Below are 22184 nucleotides of genomic sequence, written 5' to 3'. Positions count from 1 at the left end.
AGTCAACAGTTTTAGTTACCCACTAGTGGGTTACACCCTGGACATGTTAGGAGCTAGTCAACAGTTTTAGTTACCCACTAGTGGGTTACACCCTGGACATGTTAGGAGCTAGTCAACAGTTTTAGTTACCCACTAGTGGGTTACACCCTGGACATGTTAGGAGCTAGTCAACAGTTTTAGTTACCCACTAGTGGGTTACACCCTGGACATGTTAGGAGCTAGTAAACAGTTTTAGTTACCCACTAGTGGGTTACACCCTGGACACAATTCATTGGTCAGTCTTCTAGTTATGATGCCAGGTACCAGGTAACAATGCCTTGTGTTGTTATATTTCACAGTGACATCATAGTTCATGGCAATAAGTTCCCCAATAAGAAACAGGAATTATGTAACTTGAAGAGAATGATATAGTTTTCTAGATATAATCTCTGAATGCTGTTGGAGAATCCCCAGACTTGTAATGGTGAATGTTCCTCTAACTCGAGATAAGCATTCCTTAAAGATTTATCACACAAAAACCTTTATGTTAACATCCATATAGGCCACTTGCAGCCCTTTTGAATTCTGGATCCTGATCTACAAGTTCAAAATCAATTTAACCCTTTCAACCTATGTAACTTTAGTAGACTCTGCCATGCATTGATCTGAACGAGTCCATTATGGTCTACAGTGGTGAAAGGGTTAAGCAGGTACTTGATACTGTAAGTATTTGTGGGAAGTTTTATACAAATAAAAAATGTTCCATGAGTTATCACATGGAAATCATTTAGGGTGCTAAAATACAGAATTGTTATTGGTGAAAAACAAAGGGTTTCCTTTCGATTTATTGCACATAAATCTTTGTGATGACGCTGATCAAGTGATCTCTGTGGCCTTCACAGGCAACATCACAAGAATAGTTTAAGGACCGACAACAAGGTAACAGCTGCAGGCAGTTAATAAAACATCTGTATCATATTAATATACAGGTGGCTGATTTCCAACATAGGTAACAGTAGTAAAGGTGTCACAACACAAAATATTGAGATATTTTCCAGAGGCATACTTTAATAATGTTTAATCACTTGCATACACAATAACAATACAATTAAGCAAGTTAATTTATCCATCATACAAGATTATTAATTATTAGTTGTTTTTTCACAGTTTGAAGCACTGTTCTCTGTACCACACCTGATCGCTTACATCTTCGGGTTCCTTGACAAGAACTGAATCTATATAGTGTATTTTAAATAGATAACTAAAATACATCTGTTTTATGTACACTTTTTACTTTTTTGCAAATGACTTCCAAAACAATTGTAAGGAAGCATGTACTACCTTTTCTCACCTCTAAATTATTGACTTAACACCAGAAGGGGAAGACTGAAGACTCTCCAGCCTATCTTATACATACTTCATACTATAAGGGAGAATTGAGGGCAACTATACTTACTTTGCACTTATGCCTCCCCCAGGGGGCAATCCTGGTGTGCCTTCACCTAAAATGTGCATGAAGGTGGGTAGGTCTGCCTCACTAAAATCAGGGTTACCTAAAATTTCTAAAAAAAATAAAAGCAATCGTCAATGATTTCCACCATTTGCTGTTATACAATCAGTTTCAAATTTTCAATATCATTTACCCCTATATTCATAATGTCATGATAGGACATTATAAGTCCTTGGAATATTTTCAGTAACCAAAAATGTATGTGATGGGGTCAATTTCAAGGATTTCATGAAGCAAAAGCCTTGCCATGATGCCAAAGGTAGGTTGAAGATGGTAGCTCTACTACTCTGCACCCACAGATTGCTGTTTGGCTGATAAATATTGTTATACTTACCGGTACTATAATATATTAGACAGTTCAGTGGGATTCAAAGTAATATTTTAATCCATCTTACCCTTAATTTTATCTCGTAAGCGATTATCAAGTTCCTCTTCCTTTTTAATAGCCTCCTCTGACACAGACGGTGCAGTCGTAAAGGCCACAATAACAATGCTCATATTGTCCCTACTCCCCTGAAAAATAAAGTAAAAATCATATGGTGTTTGTGATCACATTAACCGTTCAGTTTTTTCAAAATGTTTAAAGCACAATAACAGATAGGTCATTAAGCTTAACCAAGTCTATCAAAATGTTTCTAAATTGAAGTGGGTTTTTTTAAAATATGTTTTTAAATGTTTACTTATATTTTCAATAACTTGGTACTTTATTATATATAAACTGTATTTATTTTACGACAATAATGAAACAAATTATTTCAACTTATACCAATCACTTTTGTTGGCCCGAATATTAGCGCGCAGGGGTCTTAATGTGGGAGGAAAATGGAGTACCCAGAGAAAACCCACGTAGTTGGGCAGGTGACCTCAAACCTTTTCCCGTCCAATCGGGGAATCAAACACTGGCCACCTTGGTGAAAGGCAAGTGCGGTATTCACTGCACCACCCGACTACAGTACTTAATAGAATCAAATGAAAAAAAATGTCATCTTGACGCAAAATTAGAGATTGCCATATTTTTCAATTTATGCATCTGTAGAAGCTTAAGTTATTTGGTAGCAAGCTGCAGGAATATTCACAGCATTATGTTTATCTTCATGGTTTGCATTATGAATATTGTAATAATGTTTATATAAGAAATGTTTTCGAAAATAGTATGTTGCAACACTGCGTAAAATGACACATGAAATATAGCGTGGCCAGCATAAATGGACTTATCTTGCCAATCAGGATTTGTTTACAGTGTGTATACCATTTAAATGTGCATGGGTATAGAATTATCACAAAATAACAAATGCATAAAACCCCGCTAACTTTAAGCCATGGGGCTCAAATAAATGGTTTGAGAAATACATGGTATTTGACGATTTCGAGGTTTGTCCGACATGTTTTGATCAGGTGGGACATCAGACAGCCATGTCGATAGCATGCAGTTGGTATAATGAACAGGTGTGACTACCTGTTCCACGAATGGATAGGTTAAATACTGAAGTTTGAGTGGTCTTGGATAAATCAGAGTTCAAGAAGTAGCCAAGTTGGAGCAATAGTAGTTCAGGTTTTTTAATTTTTTGTTTAACGTCCTATTAACAGATAAGGTCATTTAGGAAGTTCGTGTTATCTGATGTTAATTTATAAAGAATATATAGGAACACGGTCTGAGCATGCAAACCATTCAAGGAACAGGGGTTTTACGAGTAATACGAGTTTGAATAAGTGGGTCCTTCCCTGTATCTGTCAAATTGACATTATCGATAACAAATGGTAGGAAGAAGCAGTCATATTCTGTACTTTCACTTTACATTGAACCTGTGTTACCAAAGATGCTATCATTGATAACACAGCCGAGGGCTAGGTTGATGTGACAGATAGAACTGTGCATCAGACACTGGCTTATGTATTATACACATTGTGATAACAACCGCTCGCGTTCAGTTGGTAGCATGGCAGACCAATTTAATCGTTTGGTTATTATTTCATCATATTTCCTAAAAATGTTTTAGAATTCTGCAATATATCATCGCAATACATATGTAATGATTAGAGTAATATTGCAATATCAAAATGTTTACAATATCTAAACTGATCTATTTTAGAACAATTGGCCGCTTTCTTTTCACATATTAAAAATAATAGAAGTTTTTCACATAAACCTAAATTACCTTGTTCAAGCAAGTATCGATAACTTGGTTACATATGCTCTCTAAACTACTCGTTAATTTCATGCGATCCCTGACAAAGTCACAGACATCTTCATTGGTCATGACGTCCCAGATACCATCACAAGCCAGCACTAGGAATTCCTCGTCACTGCAACGATTTTCCAAGAATATCTCCGGCTCTGGAGAAACAAGTTGCTCACAAGGTCCCATTCCCTTGACATTTTTATATTCAAAGTCTCCAAGAGCACGTGAAACTGCCAATGAACCATTTACTCTCTGAATCATTACACTCCCTCCAGCTTTTTGAATTCGCTCCTTTTCTGTAGGATTGATTGGTTTATGATCCTGGGTAGAAAATTGACATTTTCCACCTCTGGAAAAAACAGCCCTGGAATCGCCGCAATTACCAAAGAATATATGACTTGGTGATACAATAGCACAAACAGCAGTTGAACCACTTTTATCTTCCCCACTCTTCATTTCTGGGATATCCCTCATCCGCTCATCAAGTTTAAGGAAGCCGGTCTTGATTCCACGATTAACATCCTCTAGAGAAGGCTGTACCTCAGTACCCTGTTTGACATCCAGCTTGCCCCGGAAGTCTTCGTTGGCTATGATCTGATCCAATAGCTGCTCTGCACAGTATGCTGAAACCTTAGCTCCGGCATGCCCATCAAAAACGGCAAAGAAGGACCAATCCTTCAGTCCACATGGAAGGCCAATAACCGCTGTGTGGGCATCCTCCATTTCCACCCTCCAACCCTGCATGCTACTGAGGCCGAAGCGCAAGGAGTTGCCCATGCCTCCCTCATTGTGTTTTTCTGTCTTTGGTTTATCCAAAAATGCACCCATTCTTTATGTCACCTGAAATCAATAGATAGATATCTTTATCGATACGTTATTTTCAAAACTCAGACAATCACATGATTTTAATTGCACTGTAATTTCAAGGACTGCTACAATCACCAAAACAATAAATTCCATCTATATATGCACTTTACAAACAACATTAACAGAACTGTCATAATTGCAAGCCAGACCAAAATACTGTATAATGAGCAGTGATCATTTTTTTCTCACATATTTTAAGTATAGTTTCATCATTTTCGATATGTGAATTATACATACGATATGCATTCAAGTATTATATAATGTATTGTTCGTAACTACATCAACGCCGGGTTTTTTTTTCCGACGTGTTTAAGATAACGACAACGTAATTCACATTGTTGACATGGTACAAACGTTATGATTTCCTCATCCATCACACACCGGATGCGAGTAAAAACCTACATTTTACTACACACTGCGTTACAAGTGTCGAAAGGATTTTAAAAAGACACGCGTAGTAATTTCTTCCTCACCTACTATAGAACATCCAGAAGAAACCTCTTTAGGATTAAACTGTCCGCTTAATCTTTCACCACTCAAACCCAGATACCATCGTTACCAATACAGCCTTCACTGTGCAATTTCATTTGCGTCAAACAGCGAGACGCCATCGACTAGGGAAGCCATGAGGCGGTTTACATCAGTTGTAAAACGTCGTTTGGTGTTGCTTCCAACACTTTTTCAGCAACGAACAAGAAAAATATTATCAAAACATATAAAATCAATCAAAACACTGAAACAGAGCACACTGAAAAGGACAGGCAACAGATTTTCCTCTCGGGACCACTGACAACCAAAGGTCAATATGGCTTCTGCCATTAATGAGCATGCTCGGAGCAAACCGGATGATAAATAATGATCGAGATCGCATTAACGCTTAACGTTGCAGTTCGCAATAGCCCACGTCAAGCGTCTCTATCACCCATTGAAGTGACCTAAATGACGTCATGTTCTATATTTTTCAGTGGTATGCATTTCATAGCGTTACAAGTAATCTTTTTCTGCAAATAGCTTCTTTAATGCGGTGTTTATTTAAGTGATCACATTATGTTTCCAAATTTCAGTTTTGAGCTTGATATGAAAACTGATAATACGATAACAACATACAACCGTTTAAAATAAAACAAGCTCTAACAAGCAATCAATGAGCTACAATGCAGAATATTCCAGATCACGTCTGTACGCACCCCTCGTGTCAAAGCACTGGTGATAATATGGGACAATGTTAAATAATGCCTCAACTTCATGTTTATACACTTAATTGTGAAAAAAAGTTTGTAGATGTTTTCAAAACTATGTTAGCTAGGTGTGTTACACGAATTTTGACTAGACAGCAGTATAGACATTTGATTGTAGATCTAAAGATCATAAAGCGAAAATATATATTTTGCATACCATTTAATATTACAGCAGACATATATACGTTGAATATTACATACGTGTACATAACAGACACATATATATATATAGGCCTAAAAGTAGTACTCACACTGGGGCAAATTCATCCCTTATATATTTTTGGTATTGAGCAACCATTTACAACTCTGGGGATCTTAAACATTTTAGTTGGCTGGGTAGGATATTCATACAAATAGGCGAGGAACTCAATTTACAAAATAACTTAAAGAGAGAAAAGTAAAAGTAGCCTCTGCCTTCTTTCTAGTTTTACGAACTGAACTTACTGACGTTACGCGCGGTGTTAGCACGGACTTAGATAACATCTAATCTAATTCCGTGGTGTTAGTGACACCTTGTGTAACCTTAAAATGACGTCGGGTTTTTTTAATCATAAATGACGTCGCTTTTTAGATGTTTTATCATATTTTTTATTATTTTGTGTGACTCCCTTAAACGCTACTGTGCGGAAAAGGAAGAATAATCAACATGAGCTCATAAACTTTTTTCATAATTGTTGTGAAATAATTAAGTTTATAAGATGGCCGGGATTAGAAGGAGGAGATAGTTGTGGGGTTGTGGACAGGCTTATATTCTCAAAATCGTTTCCATCGGTTCAGAACGAGTCGGTTGTCCCATTTTCAGATTTTTGCGATTCAACATGCTGTTTTGACTATACTTCTACACTTCTATTTAGTACTATTTAGACTTTGTCCACATAGTGTTAACGGAAGTTATAATGATGCATGAAATCTAACTCGAAATAATAAAATGACCTAACGATTTTTACCGATGTTTGACACTCTAAATGTTGCGCAACATATTCCCTTTACGTCGCCTAAGAGGGACATTTTACGAAAAATGATAAGTGTAGTGCGATTTTTTCGTTCTTTATCCCATAACAAAAGTGAAAAGTGTTTCATTCTATTAAGTCGAGACACATTCTTATCAGGACAAATTTATTTTATTTTATGTTCCGCAATTTACTAATATACGTCATCAAAGTTGCAATTTATGCAAAATATACGTCAAAAACAACTACTGGACAAATTTCGGAATTTTTATTTTTTCCTGTTTTACAAGAAAACGTTATTTTAGATTGATAATATTCTTTGTATGATAATTTCGACAAAGACACATTACAAATATAACTTTTTATATCTCAAATATCTGACAATATCTTCATGTCAACATCATACATTCTGTTCATATGCCTTTCTCTTACCCTGGACAGGTGTATCCGCACTTTTACCGTTGTGAGATTTCCTTGTCTCACCCTTGGGTTTCAGACGGGGGAATTCCCCTATTCATAACAATGGTATGACGTCACTTCAACAATACAATGACGTTACGTCAACAATCCATCAACGTCACGTCAACTCTGAATTTAGCATGTAGCGTTATCATAACATTGTGTATATGGGAGAACAGGGTAAAAGAAAAAAAAATCATTCACCCCCTTGTGGGTGAGAAAGGGGAATCTCAACCCTCGGGAATCTTGTTTTTAAATCTCTGCACACTTTTTGCGCGAATTTATAGAATTTCTTTAAAACCTCTCAACCTGCAAATGTTACGCGTTACATGAGTTTTTGTGACGTTTTCGAGATTGTTTAGGAGAAACAGAATTTTTCATGTTGTGTTATACTATCCATAAATACCAAATTGTTATAATAGTCTGAACTTGACGATAATCACCACCGTAATCCTATTATGTTACCGAAATACTGTTTCCTCGCAATCGGTGAGCATAGCTATGATGTCATTCCTTTGTACTTATCAGTTTAACCGGATATCTTAAGATCTTCAAGATCACACCAATTTATTTGTTCTAGGTAAGCTACTTATGTGACTTTCCTCGTCTCGTTTCATGCACAAAAAGTATGTAGACCCGCTTAAATTCGAATTTTAAATAAACTCATTTGCAGCGTCGGTCAGTATTACATGACTTTTGAGAATGTTGATTAGGCCTACATTTTGTTTAACATTCGCCATTTATCACAAACGTCGTCAGAAATTAACAACTTTCAGATGAGAGTTCCTGTGTGTGTAACAATTGTAACCTAACAACATTTGTATGACACCACAACAATTTTGATACAAAAATAAATCTTAAACAATGTGAATGTTACACATTTATATTACACAATGTGATAGTATAGGAAACACAAGAGGGAGAAAAGGCAGAGAGGAAAAAATACAAGTTGGCTGCTTTATGAGGCAGACAGGCAGATAAAACTACAAAGCCATTCCTTCAGACAATTGCAATACTTTTTATCATTTTTTCCTAGTTAAAAAACACACACCTGCATATATATTGTGTTCTATACTAGGGCCATCACTGGTCAATTATGCATGTGGAGACTGTATGTAATGTACATGCTTTGAAAGAGTTTTCTTCAACTCCTGTGTTTAAAGTTCAATAAAACATCTTTTAATTTAAAAACTCTTCACGTTTGATTTATTTAACTCATGGAAAATATTTTAAAGGCTTTTGGTAGTAAAATATTACCTTCCTATAACAGTTATATATGAATTATGAAATGTCCCTGTTTCTGCAATCCTACTAAATGATACATCTATATTGAATAAAAACAACAACATTATAAGTTAATAAGTCCTATCACTAAGTTAATGTGATTAGACAAGATATGGTCATAAAACCTTAACTGCAATAATTCAGTTTAGTAGCTAAGTAAGATTAATAGTTATGATATTCAGTAGATGAAGTCCTGTGGTCAATTTTTCTTCAGTGCATCCAGTTATTGCCAGTTCTTATTGGATATTTATATATATATATATATTATATATATATATATATATTGATATATATATATATATATATATTGATATTTATTTGTCCAGACCTTGTAGTACAGTACCATACTGCTATTGACAATCCATCATTTCTGTGCCAAATTCCAATTAAAATAAAGTCGTTAAATTGGCGGGAAATATCACGTTGCGTGCTTTATGACGTCATATAATGATACTGATTCCAACGTGGGTCGAACTTATCTCAGACTGTCTGTCAAAACCTGTCCCTAGGCCAGCCAATCTTCCGACAGAAATGTTAAATAATTCGTCAAATACGGAAGTGCTTGCCGTTTTGATATTATTTTAGGAAAGGCATGACATTTCTCTTCCAAATTGGGGTGTATACACATAAATTGAAACAAACGCCAAACTGCAAAGAACAATTTTAATAAAAATGGGCCGAACTTGCCTTGCCTCCCCCTTTTAAATACTTGCTGATATATTTTACAAATACCACTTTTTAAGGAAACGGAGGAAATCTAAGCACGGCGATATTTAAATTGAACACTTTGCACTGTAGTTATATGCATACACAAGATCTCTAATCTTATTACTCTATGTTTAACCGAAGACATGAGTTATTATTATATAGTTGTAAGTGCATCTTATTTATTTAGCCTGTATTTTAATGTGATAGCATATCAGGAATCGATAGAAATTATAGAATTAACTGGGTTTTTTTGTCAACTAATATGGAAAATAATATCTATTCACAAAAAAAGTGCGTTCCCTGTAACGTTGGTTACAGAACATTTCAGAATCAAAGATATCTCTATTCCGTGTGAAAAAAGAGTTCAAAACAAAACTAAGGGACAGATGACAACATTTCCATTGACCTTCTTTATTATGTTTGGCTTTGAAACCCACAATCGTGGATTTTTCTTCGCCATTCAGGTATAGACATGGGAATCACAGACAATAGAACAACTTAACGGAAACCCAAAATATCCACAAAGAATATACTCATGATTATAATGTCATTTTACTGGTCATATAAAGAATACTTGCATGACATAATGCAACTCTTAAAACTCTCCCTTAGATACAGAAAACTAGATTCTATGCAACAGTGTTATCCGTGAGTGTTTGCAACTTTGAAGGGTAATTGCACCCTGGAAATTAGATTGTTTTATCACTTAAACATCACTATGGTGGCAAATTTCTGTCATCGAGTTGTCGACTTACTAGTATGACTTAAGGATGTCGACATAATCTTTGAATTATGTCGACAAAATATGAGAAGATGTCGACATCACAGAAAAAAATGTCGACGTAAACAGCCGGTAACTCGATAGCAGAATTATGCCACCATACATCCCCACAACCATGCACAACCTTCTTGGTATCAGAGGTATATCTCCGTCAATGTCTGCACGCCTCGATGCCAAAATCTGGAACGCAATAGCCTCCACTTACGATGCTATACGTAGAACCCTACCAAACACCTTCAGGAGAACACCTTCATGGGATGGTTCCGAATGGAACTGTTCAGCTCCATCCTTTTAGTTGGCATATGGCAGTTGATGAATACATGATGGAAGAAGGAACCATTTCGAACAGCAGGGAAAAACAAAATGCTGATTTGTACCAAAAGAAAAAATCCACCAAGCATTTCCGAACCATCTTGTTTTTTTTAATTGATGTGGAGGGCAAGATGTTCTTCTCGGTACTGACGAAGAGGATGACCGCTTAGAGTACATGACAAGACACGTCAGCACAGAAAGGGGCATCCCTGGGTTTTCAGGCTGTTTAGAACATCATTATCATCAGTCAGCTTTTACAGGAGACCAAAGAGAAGAGAGGTGACCTGACGTGTGTGTGGTTAGACCTTGGAAACGCATATGGCTCAGTTCATCGATAACTCATCTGGAAGTTTATAATGCATTACATCATCCCAAAACATTTCAATAACTTGGACTCAATTTGAGGTTCAACAATAAAGTGACACGCTTTAGAGATAAACGGGTTCACCATCTCCCCAATCCTGATTATAGTAGGAATGAACCTCATCAGTAAAGAAGCCTAAAGAGAGACGAGAGGGTCAGGATTCTACGTACCAGCAAACAGGATTCACGGGTGGCTTGACAATCACCACCACTTCACACATCTGAGCACGGTGGGGACTCAGTGCATTAGAAGAAACCGTGAATTGGGCCAGGATAGAATTCAAGCCAAAAAGTCTAGATGCAAGAATAAACGTTTGGCAGTGAGATTCAAACTACAGCCTACCGGTGCTTTGAGAAGAGATGCCGATTATCATTCATGCATGTATCATTCATAGCATAATCAAATGTCTTTTGCAAGCGGTACGACGACCAGTGTGATAAAAGAAACAGCTATGAGGACAGTCCAGGACCAGCTGATAAAATGGCTGAATTGCACAGAAAATACCGGCCTAATAAGGAAACCCAAAAATACTGATCTTACAGCAAGGAGTACTAAATAGACTCGTGAGGATGACGATGCTTTACGATATCACAACAGCAACGGTAGGCGTCGATTCACTATACATGTATGGAATGTCAGGAAATTGAAAGATCAAACAGAGCGACGGTCAGTAACTAATGATACAAATTTGGCGACTTACACTTCCATCACCAAATGCGAGACCAGAAAATATACAATACAGATCATGTATTTAGTAATCGAGTCCAGGAAGGGGCAACAACACCAGACGTCTGACGATGGTTCAAAGCCTGACCGGATCCAACGGATCATCATCAATACACCTTAACTGGATAACACGGAACAGTTGCATTATATTTAAACACAATTGAAATTAAATAAATAGAAATATGATATTTCAAAACCACCCAATCTGCGATAGCAGCATGTATACTGACCGCTTCGTTGACCTATTTTTTACACGAATCGGCAACAAAGGTTTTAAAAATATACAGGGGTAAATGGAGCGTAAAAATATGCTTAAGTTTAAAAGTAGACCTTTGAGAATATAAAACGACGATTCGGCTAGTGATGATTAATTAAAGTATGGAGAAAAATCAATCGCACTAACTCGTTAACCGGTAATTATATGATAAATATCTACCCTAACAAAGATATATCATATTAGGTGAGCATAGGAGAAATAAGTATTAAAAGAAGTGAGAAAATGTCGAAGGTGTGCAATACAGTGAGAGACTGATAATAAATGTGCAAAAGTAAACGATCACTCAATACATAGATAATTAGGTTGATTCTACAGTTCTATGGCTGTTCGATGATTCGTCCGATGAAGTAGGTCCTGAAAACTCCTCATTAAACCCAATCTGAAGCTGACGGTCCCCGATTGGTCATTGACTGTTGCTTCAATATTGACAAGAAGAAAGTTGGTCAGTCATTTCCAAACAATGCATCCACCAAGGTAAATTGATGATAAACTGTATTAAATGTCAATTATAAATAACACTACATGTACTTTTCAAACGAATTCGAATGAAATTACCCCGTTCACTTCTGCTGAACGTACCATGTAATAATGTAAGTGGTACACTAGTTGGGGAGGAGAGGAAACGCAGGTTCGTCTTAATATTATATGCTATTTTGATTATAGTTATATTATCTTATGCCATTAACGTCTAATTCAAAACTACCCATGTACTCAAACATATCCTGGTGTCGTCTCTATGGTCACTAGACATGTACTCAAGCATATCCTGGTGTCGTCTGTATGGTCACTTGACATGTACTCAAGCATAGCCTGGTGTCGTCTGTATGGTCACTAGACATGTCCTCAACCATATCCTGGTGTCGTCTGTATGGTCACTAGACAGAGAACATGTATCTTATGCCATTAACGTCTAATTCAAAACTACCCATGTACTCAAACATATCCTGGTGTCGTCTCTATGGTCACTAGACATGTTCTCAAGCATATCCTGGTGTCGTCTGTATGGTCACTAGACTTGTACTCAAACATAGCCTGGTGTCGTCTGTATGGTCCCTAGACATGTACTCAAACATATCCTGGTGTCGTCTGTATGTTCACTAGACATGTACTCAAACATATCCTGGGGTCGTCTGTATGGTCACTAGACATGTACTCAAACATAGCATGGTGTCGTCTGTATGGACACTAGACATGTACTCAAACATATCCTGGTGTCGTCTGTATGTTCACTAGACATGTACTCAAACATATCCTGGTGTCGTCTGGATGGTCACTAGACATGTACTCAAGGATATCCTGGTGTCGTCTGTATGGTCACTAGACAGAGAACATGTATCTTATGCCATTAACGTCTAATTCAAAACTACCCATGTACTCAAACATATCCTGGTGTCGTCTCTATGGTCACTAGACATGTTCTCAAGCATAGCCTGGTGTCGTCTGTATGGTCACTAGACATGTCCTCAACCATATCCTGGTGTCGTCTGTATGGTCACTAGACATGGACTCAAACATAGCGTGGTGTCGTCTGTATGGTCACTAGACATGTACTCAATCATATCCTGGTGTCGTCTGTATGGTCACTAGACAGAGAACATGTATCTTATGCCATTAACGTCTAATTCAAAACTACCCATGTACTCAAACATATCCTGGTGTCGTCTCTATGGTCACTAGACATGTTCTCAAGCATAGCCTGGTGTCGTCTGTATGGTCACTAGACATGTCCTCAACCATATCCTGGTGTCGTCTGTATGGTCACTAGACAGAGAACATGTATCTTATGCCATTAACGTCTAATTCAAAACTACCCATGTACTCAAACATATCCTGGTGTCGTCTCTATGGTCACTAGACATGTACTCAAGCATATCCTGGTGTAGTCTGTATGGTCACTAGACATGTACTCAAACATAGCCTGGTGTCGTCTGTATGGTCCCTAGACATGTACTCAAACATATCCTGGTGTCGTCTGTATGGTCACTAGACAGAGAACATGTTTAATTCATGTTATGGTTCTCTAGGGAAGGGCGGATAGGTATCCTTACTCCAACATCAGTCTTCAAGGGAAAATACAAATGATGACGAATTAATAACTTGTGATGGAATGGGTAAAATAGTTCCAAAAGGAATCAGACCTCAAACGCAAAACAACTGGAAAAAGGTCATGACGCGTTGCACGTTATATGAGTAAAGGAGTACGTTCTACCATGGAGATTGCGGATAGGTTGATACGGGCTACTAGCACTTGAACTAATGAATTTCGACGATAGCCCAGTGTGGAACTCTGTCCAGACAATTTGGACATATTTACATACTGCTATAACGTATCTTAGTATGGTCTCTCAGCCATCTTAGTATATTCTTTCAGCCATTTTAGTATGGCTTCTTTCAGCCATCTTAGTATAGTCTCTCAGCCATCTTAGTATAGTCTCTTAGCCATCTTAGTATAGTCTCTTAGCCATCTTAGTATGATCTCTTAGCCATCTTAGTATGACTTATTTCATCCATCTTAGTATAGTCTCTCAGCCATCTTAGTTTAGTCTCTTAGCCATCTTAGTATAGTCTCTCAGCCATCTTAGTATGATCTCTCAGCCATCTTAGTATGACTTATTTCATCCATCTTAGTATAGTCTCTCAGCCATCTTAGTATAGTCTCTCAGCCATCTTAGACGACGGACATCGCTGTGTATATGAAGCTTAGAGCAATTCCAGTCTGAAGTAGTTACATAATCATTTGTAAATCTTGCACAGCTACAGTTGTTATTAATTATTTTATAAGTAACCCTAATAACCTTTTGTAGCTTTGGATTATTTCACACTTCAGCGAATGGTACTCGAGACCAGTATTATAATAAAAATAATATTGACAACCGAGAAATAATTTTTTTTTTTAAAAACCATACCACTATTTATGTTATACGCTGTTTATAACGTCGGGTAATATCCAAGCATACCTTCGTCACATCATGGTCCTCGTATACCTTATCCTCATTTCACCGTGTCGGGTAGGAATATTCTACAATCTACAACTGATTAGGTCTATATATAACTTTTACAAGAGGTGACACGTCATGCTGTTGGTGATGAAATACACCGTATACACAATAAGGTTTAAATTAACATTAATCATGTCTATTCTCGCCTAATCTATTATTATTGCCTTAAGAATGTAATGAAATAATGTGTATTTTTAACCATTTATCAGTAGGGAGAATACTAAACAGTGACGGGAGATTAACATGAAATAATTACTGATGATATTTAAAAGCTAACCATATCACTAAGTCGTTATCTGATAAACAAGTAAATAACATTGCTACCAGTAATTCATAATTCTCCCAAAATAACCTCACACACAATTTGTTTTATGCTCAAATCTTCATACAGTTCAGTCGGTTGTAGGGGACCTTACACTCCAATGTACAGTAGATGGTAGGATACTTTTACCTTAAAGACTGACGTTACTCTCCAATGTACAGCCAACCTAGTCTAGTGGGTTTTTTTAAGGCTGACCTTACATTCCAATCTAGTCATTGGTAGGAGATTTTTTTCTTAAAGGCTGACATTACACTCCAATCTAGTCATTGGAAGGAGAGTTTTTTTAAGGCTGACCTTACACTCCAATCTAGTCAATGGTAGGAGATTTTTTTCTTAAAGGCTGACATAACACTCCAATCTAGTCATTGGAAGGAGAGGTTTTTTAAGGCTGACCTTACACTCCAATCTAGTCAATGGTAGGATATTTTGTTAAGGCTGACCTTACACTCCAATCCAGTCATTGGTAGGAGATTTTTTTTTTTCTTAAAGACTGACGTTACAATCCAATCTAGTCTTTGGTAGAAGACGTTTTTGTTTAAGGCTGACGTTACACTCAAATCTAGTCATTGGTAGGAGTTTTTTTTAAGGCTGACCTTACGCTCAAATCTAGTCAATGGTAGGAGACGTTTTTTTAAAGACTGACGTTACACTCCAATCTAGTCAATGGTAGGAGAGGTTTTTTTTCTTAAAGACTGACGGTACACTCCAATCTAGTCATTGGTAGGAGACGTTTTTTTTAAGCTGACGTTACACTCCAATCTAGTCATTGGTAGGAGATTTTTTTTATTCTTAAAGACTGACGTTACACTCCAATCTAGCCATTGGTAGGAGACGTTTTTTCTCTTAAAGACTGACGTTGCACTCCAATCTAGTCAATGGTAGGAGAGTTTTTTTTCTTTAAAACTGACGTTACAATCCAATCTAGTCATTGGTAGGAGACGTTTTTTCTCTTAAAGACTGACGTTGAACTCCAATCTAGTCAATGGTAGGAGTGTTTTTTTTCTTTAAGACTGACGTTACAATCCAATCTAGTCATTGGTAGGAGACGTTTTTTCTCTTAAAGACTGGCGTTGCACTCCAATCTAGGCATTGGTAGGAGAGTTTTTGCTTAAAGATCGACCTTACACTCCAATCTAGTCATTGGTAGGAGAGTTTTTTTTCTCTTAAAGGCTGACGTTACACTCCAATCTAGTCATTGGTAGGAGACGTCTTTTAAAGACTGACGTTGCACTCCAATCTAGGCAATGGTAGGAGAGTTTTTTTTCTTTAAAGCTGACGTTACAATCCAATCTAGTCATTGGTAGGAGAGGTTTTTTTCTCTTAAAGGCTGACGTTACACTCCAATCTAGTCAATGGTAGGAGAGTTTTTTTTCTTTAAGACTGACGTTACACTCCAATCTAGCCATTGGTAGGAGAGTTTTTTTAAGGCTGACCTTACACTCAAATCTAGTCAATGGTAGGAGACGGGTTTTTTTAAGCTGACGTTACACTCCTATCTAGTCATTGGTAGGAGAGTGTTTTTTTTAATTATTAAAGACTGACATTACACTCCAATCTAGTCATTGGTAGGAGACGGGTTTTTTTATTATTAACGACTGACGTTACACTCCAATCTAGCCATTGGTAGGAGAGTTTTTTTAAGGCTGACCTTACACGCAAATCTAGTCAATGGTAGGAGACGGGTTTTTTTAGATGACGTTACACTCCAATCTAGTCATTGGTAGGAGACGTTTTTTCTCTTAAAGACTGACGTTGCACTCCAATCTAGTCATTGTTAGGAGACGTTTTTTAAGACTGACGTTGCACTCCAATCTAGTCATTGGTAGGAGAGGGTTTTTTCTTCTTAAAGGCTGACGTTACACTCCAATCTAGTCATTGGTAGGAGAGGTTTTTTTCTCTTAAAGGCTGACATTACACTCCAATCTAGTCATTGGTGTGAGTTTTTTTTTTCTTAAAGACTGACGTTACAATCCAATCTAGTCATTGGTAGGAGAGGGTTTTTTTTCTTCTTAAAGGCTGACGTTGCACTCCAATCTAGTCATTAGTAGGAGACGTTTTTTAAGACCGACGTTACACTCCAATCTAGTCATTGGTAGGAGACGTTTTTTTCTCTTTAAGACTGACGTTACAATCCAATCTAGTCATTGGTAGGAGACTTTTTTTCTCTTAAAGACTGACGTTGCACTCCAATCTAGTCATTGGTAGGAGACGTTTTTTAAGACCGACGTTACACTCCAATCTAGTCATTGGTAGGAGTTTTTTTTAAGGCTGACCTTACACTCAAATCTAGACAATGGTAGGAGACGTTTTTTTAAAGACTGACGTTACACTCCAATCTAGTCAATGGTAGGAGAGTTTTTTCTCTTAAAGACTGGCGTTAGAATCCAATCTAGTCATTGGTAGGAGACGTTTTTTCTCTTAAAGACTGACGTTGCACTCCAATCTAGTCATTGGTAGGAGAGGTTTTTTTCTTCTTAAAGGCTGACGTTACACTCCAATCTAGTCATTGGTAGGAGAGTGGTTTTTTTTATTATTAAAGACTGACGTTACACTCCAATCTAGTCATTGGTAGGAGACGTTTTTTCTCTTAAAGACTGACGTTGCACTCCAATCTAGTCAATGGTAGGGGACGGGTTTTTTTAAGCTGACGTTACACTCCAATCTAGTCATTGGTAGGAGAGTGTTTTTTTTAATTATTAAAGACTGACGTTACACTCCAATCTAGTCATTGGTAGGAGACGGTTTTTTTTTTTCTTAAAGACTGACGTTGCACTCCAATCTAGTCATTGGTAGGAGACGTTTTTTCTCTTAAAGACTGACGTTGCACTCCAATCTAGTCATTGGTAGGAGACGTTTTTTAAGACTGACGTTACACTCCAATCTAGTCATTGGTAGGAGACGTTTTTTTACTCTTAAAGACTGACGTTGCACTCCAATCTAGTCATTGGTAGGAGAGTTTTTTTTCTCTTAAAGGCTGACGTTACACTCCAATCTAGTCAATGGTAGGAGAGGGTTTTTTTCTTCTTAAAGGCTGACGTTACACTCCAATCTAATCATTGGTATGAGCTTCTTTTTTTCTTAAAGACTGACGTTACAATCCAATCTAGTCATTGGTAGGAGAGGTTTTTTTTATTATTAAAGACTGACGTTACAATCCAATCTAGTCATTGGTAGGAGACGTTTTTTCTCTTAAAGACTGACGTTGCACTCCAATCTAGTCAAAGGTAGGAGAGTTTTTATTCTTTAAGACTGACGTTACAATCCAATCTAGTCATTGGTAGGAGACGTTTTTTCTCTTAAAGACTGACGTTGCACTCCAATCTAGTCAAAGGTAGGAGAGTTTTTTTTCTTTAAGACTGACGTTACAATCCAATCTAGTCATTGGTAGGAGACGTTTTTTCTCTTAAAGACTGACGTTGCACTCCAATCTAGTCATTGGTAGGAGACGTTTTTTAAGACTGACGTTACACTCCAATCTAGTCATTGGTAGGAGACGGTTTTTTCTCTTAAAGACTGACGTTGCACTCCAATCTAGTCATTGGTAGGAGAGGTTTTTTCTTCTTAAAGGCTGACGTTACACTCCAATCTAGTCAATGGTAGGAGAGTTTTCTTTATTAAAGACTGACGTTACACTCAAATCTAGTCATTGGTATGAGACGTTTTTTTAAGACTGACGTTACATTCCAATCTAGTCATTGGTAGGAGAGTGTTTTTTTTCTTAAAGACTGACGTTACACTCCAATCTAGTCATTGGTAAGAGAGTTTTTTTTCTTCTTAAAGGCTGACGTTACACTCCAATCTAGTCATTGGTATGAGTTTTCTTTTTCTTAAAGACTGACGTTACAATCCAATCTAGTCATTGGTAGGAGACGTTGTTTTTTAAGGCTGACGTTACACTCCAATCTAGTCATTGGTAGGAGACGTTTTTTCTCTTAAAGACTGACGTTGCACTCCAATCTAGTCAATGGTAGGAGAGGTTTTTTTTTCTTTAAGACTGACGTTACATTCCAATCTAGTCATTGGTAGGAGACGTTTTTTCTCTTAAAGACTGACGTTGCACTCCAATCTAGTCATTGGTAGGAGAAGTTTTTTTAAGACTGACGTTACACTCCAATCTAGTCATTGGTAGGAGACGTTTTTTCTCTTAAAGACTGACGTTGCACTCCAATCTAGTCAATGGTAGGAGAGGTTTTTTCTCTTAAAGACTGACGTTGCACTCCAATCTAGTCATTGGTAGGAGAGGTTTTTTTCTTCTTAAAGGCTGACGTTACACTCCAATCTAGTCAATGGTAGGAGATGTTTCTTTATTAAAGACTGACGTTACACTCCAATCTAGTCAATGGTAGGAGATGTGTTTTCTTAAAGACTGACCTTACACTCCAATGTACAGTCAATAGTTGGAGACTTTTCTCTCAAGAATTGACTTTAAATTCCTATGTACATTCAAAGGTAGAAGATTTTTTCCCTTGAAGACTGACCTTACAATCTAATTAAGTCATTGGTAGGATTTTTTATCTCTCAAAGACTGACCTTATATTCTAGTGTACAGTCAATGGTAGAAGACTTTTCCGATTAATTCTTACCTTAAATTCCTATATTTCAGTATCTGGAATGTACCGTGACAACACTGAAATATGTTAACACAACATCTTATTAACGATTCAAGTAGACCATGAGTCTTATGTTTTAAATCAAGATCAAAGTAATCATGCAGCAGCGTAAAGGTAAAATCTACAGGCTTTGAATTGGGGTACAGTTCGTTTGTAATCTTCAAAGTAGATGCATCTGCCTAGCGATTAGTCAAGTTTTTATTCCTATAACCAATCAAATAACTTACCGCTAGCCTTCGATTTTTGCAATGATATTTTTCAGGGTTGCAAAGAAGATGTGTGCATTGTTAGCGAAACCCCTGGATTTCGACGATGGACACAGCACTGCAGACATGGCATCTTTATTGACGGAATCTCAGGCTTCAATACATGTATAAACCCTTCCAGGAATCTCAGACTTCCTTCAATACAGGTATAAACCCTTCCAGGAATCTCAGGCTTCAATACATGTATAGACCCTTCCAGGAATCTCAGGCTTCAATACATGTATAAACCCTTCCAGGAATCTCAGACTTCAATACATGCGTAAACCCTTCCAGGAATCTCAGACTTCAATAAATGTATAAACCCTTCCAGGAATCTCAGGCTTCAATACATGTATAAACCCTTCCAGGAATCTCAGACTTCCTTCAATACAGGTATAAACCCTTCTAGGAATCTCAGACTTCAATACATGTATAAACCCTTCCCTAGTCCTTCCCGCGATGTACTGGACACAATATCTATGTCTAGGTTGTTTTTGAGGATAGTGAATTATCTTCAACTGCCATTTTAGCAACTATTAACATGGGAGAAATTCCACATAGTTGTGGTCATGCACACCTACGCTTTGGGTACCTCTGGGTAGGTCACACCTCTTTTCTAACATGGCGTTTCTACCATCTTTTGGAGACTTTAGCCGTCGAGATCAAATGTTTTGTAACTCATCTTTCTGATGGCCCTTGTTGTTTTATCCAAAAGCTTTTGCCCCGACATCACCAAATGTCATAAACCCAAGAACATTCTTAACGTAGGTTAAAATTCCCATTTCAAGTTTAGATAAATTGAAAATGTAGTTATGTGATTCCAGTGCCAAATTGTTTGGTGTAATTCTGCAGGCTACGGGAAATCATCATGGATGACCCCACAATCATTAACGAGTAATATAAGGAGTAAAACTAGTATCAACTCCTCTTATATTATTTTTTTACCTCTTCTTAAATGTTGTTAATGGTTTGGACGTGGTGGTAAAGTTCACCGAAGGACAGTTTTACTTTTTTTACGTGTTTTTTTGAGGCATTTTTATCTGTTTTAGGTGTCACCTTGGTTTCGGGCGTTGGCTTGTCGTGTAAACTCTTATTTTGGTCCGATGCTTCACACCCCACTGTTACACATGACAAGCTTCACACCCCACTATTACACATGACAAGCTTCACACCCCACTGTTACACATGACAACCTTCACACCCCACTGTTACACATGACAACCTTCACACCCCACTGTTACACATGACAAGCTTCACACCCCACTGTTACACATGACAAGCTTCACACCCCACTGTTACACATGACAAGCTTCACACCCCACTGTTACACATGACAAGCTTCACACCCCACTGTTACACATGACAAGCTTCACACCCCACTGTTACACATGACAAGCTTCACACCCCACTGTTACACATGACAAGCTTCACACCCCACTGTTACACATGACAAGCTTCACACCCCACTGTTACACATGACAAGCTTCACACCCCACTGTTACACATGACAAGCTTCACACCCCACTGTTACACATGACAAGCTTCACACCCCACTGTTACACATGACAAGCTTCACACCCCACTGTTACACATGACAAGCTTCACACCCCACTGTTACACATGACAAGCTTCACACCCCACTGTTACACATGACAAGCTTCACACCCCACTGTTACACATGACAAGCTTCACACCCCACTGTTACACATGACAAGCTTCACACCCCACTGTTACACATGACAAGCTTCACACCCCACTGTTACACATGACAAGCTTCACACCCCACTGTTACACATGACAAGCTTCACACCCCACTGTTACACATGACAAGCTTCACACCCCACTGTTACACATGACAAGCTTCACACCCCACTGTTACACATGACAAGCTTCACACCCCACTGTTACACATGACAAGCTTCACACCCCACTGTTACACATGACAAGCTTCACACCCCACTGTTACACATGACAAGCTTCACACCCCACTGTTACACATGACAAGCTTCACACCCCACTGTTACACATGACAAGCTTCACACCCCACTGTTACACATGACAAGCTTCACACCCCACTGTTACACATGACAAGCTTCACACCCCACTGTTACACATGACAAGCTTCACACCCCACTGTTACACATGACAAGCTTCACACCCCACTGTTACACATGACAAGCTTCACACCCCACTGTTACACATGACAAGCTTCACACCCCACTGTTACACATGACAAGCTTCACACCCCACTGTTACACATGACAAGCTTCACACCCCACTGTTACACATGACAAGCTTCACACCCCACTGTTACACATGACAAGCTTCACACCCCACTGTTACACATGACAAGCTTCACACCCCACTGTTACA

General features: G+C 37.8%; 1 protein-coding gene across 1 annotated transcript in view; it reads right to left on the bottom strand.

Moving 5' to 3' along the window:
* Window positions 1-22184, bottom strand: part of LOC110441625 — a 60322-nt gene that overhangs the window by 19775 nt on the left and 18363 nt on the right. Inside the window, 3 exon segments of the mRNA XM_021484819.1 lie at window positions 1436-1541; window positions 1885-2002; window positions 3646-4509. Of these exon segments, the coding sequence (XP_021340494.1) occupies window positions 1436-1541; window positions 1885-2002; window positions 3646-4509 (1088 nt within the window).

This window comes from Mizuhopecten yessoensis, unplaced genomic scaffold, assembly GCF_002113885.1.
Source record: "Mizuhopecten yessoensis strain PY_sf001 unplaced genomic scaffold, ASM211388v2 scaffold716065, whole genome shotgun sequence".
NCBI lineage: Eukaryota > Metazoa > Mollusca > Bivalvia > Pectinida > Pectinidae > Mizuhopecten > Mizuhopecten yessoensis.
This window is presented reverse-complemented; position numbering and strand designations above follow the sequence as displayed.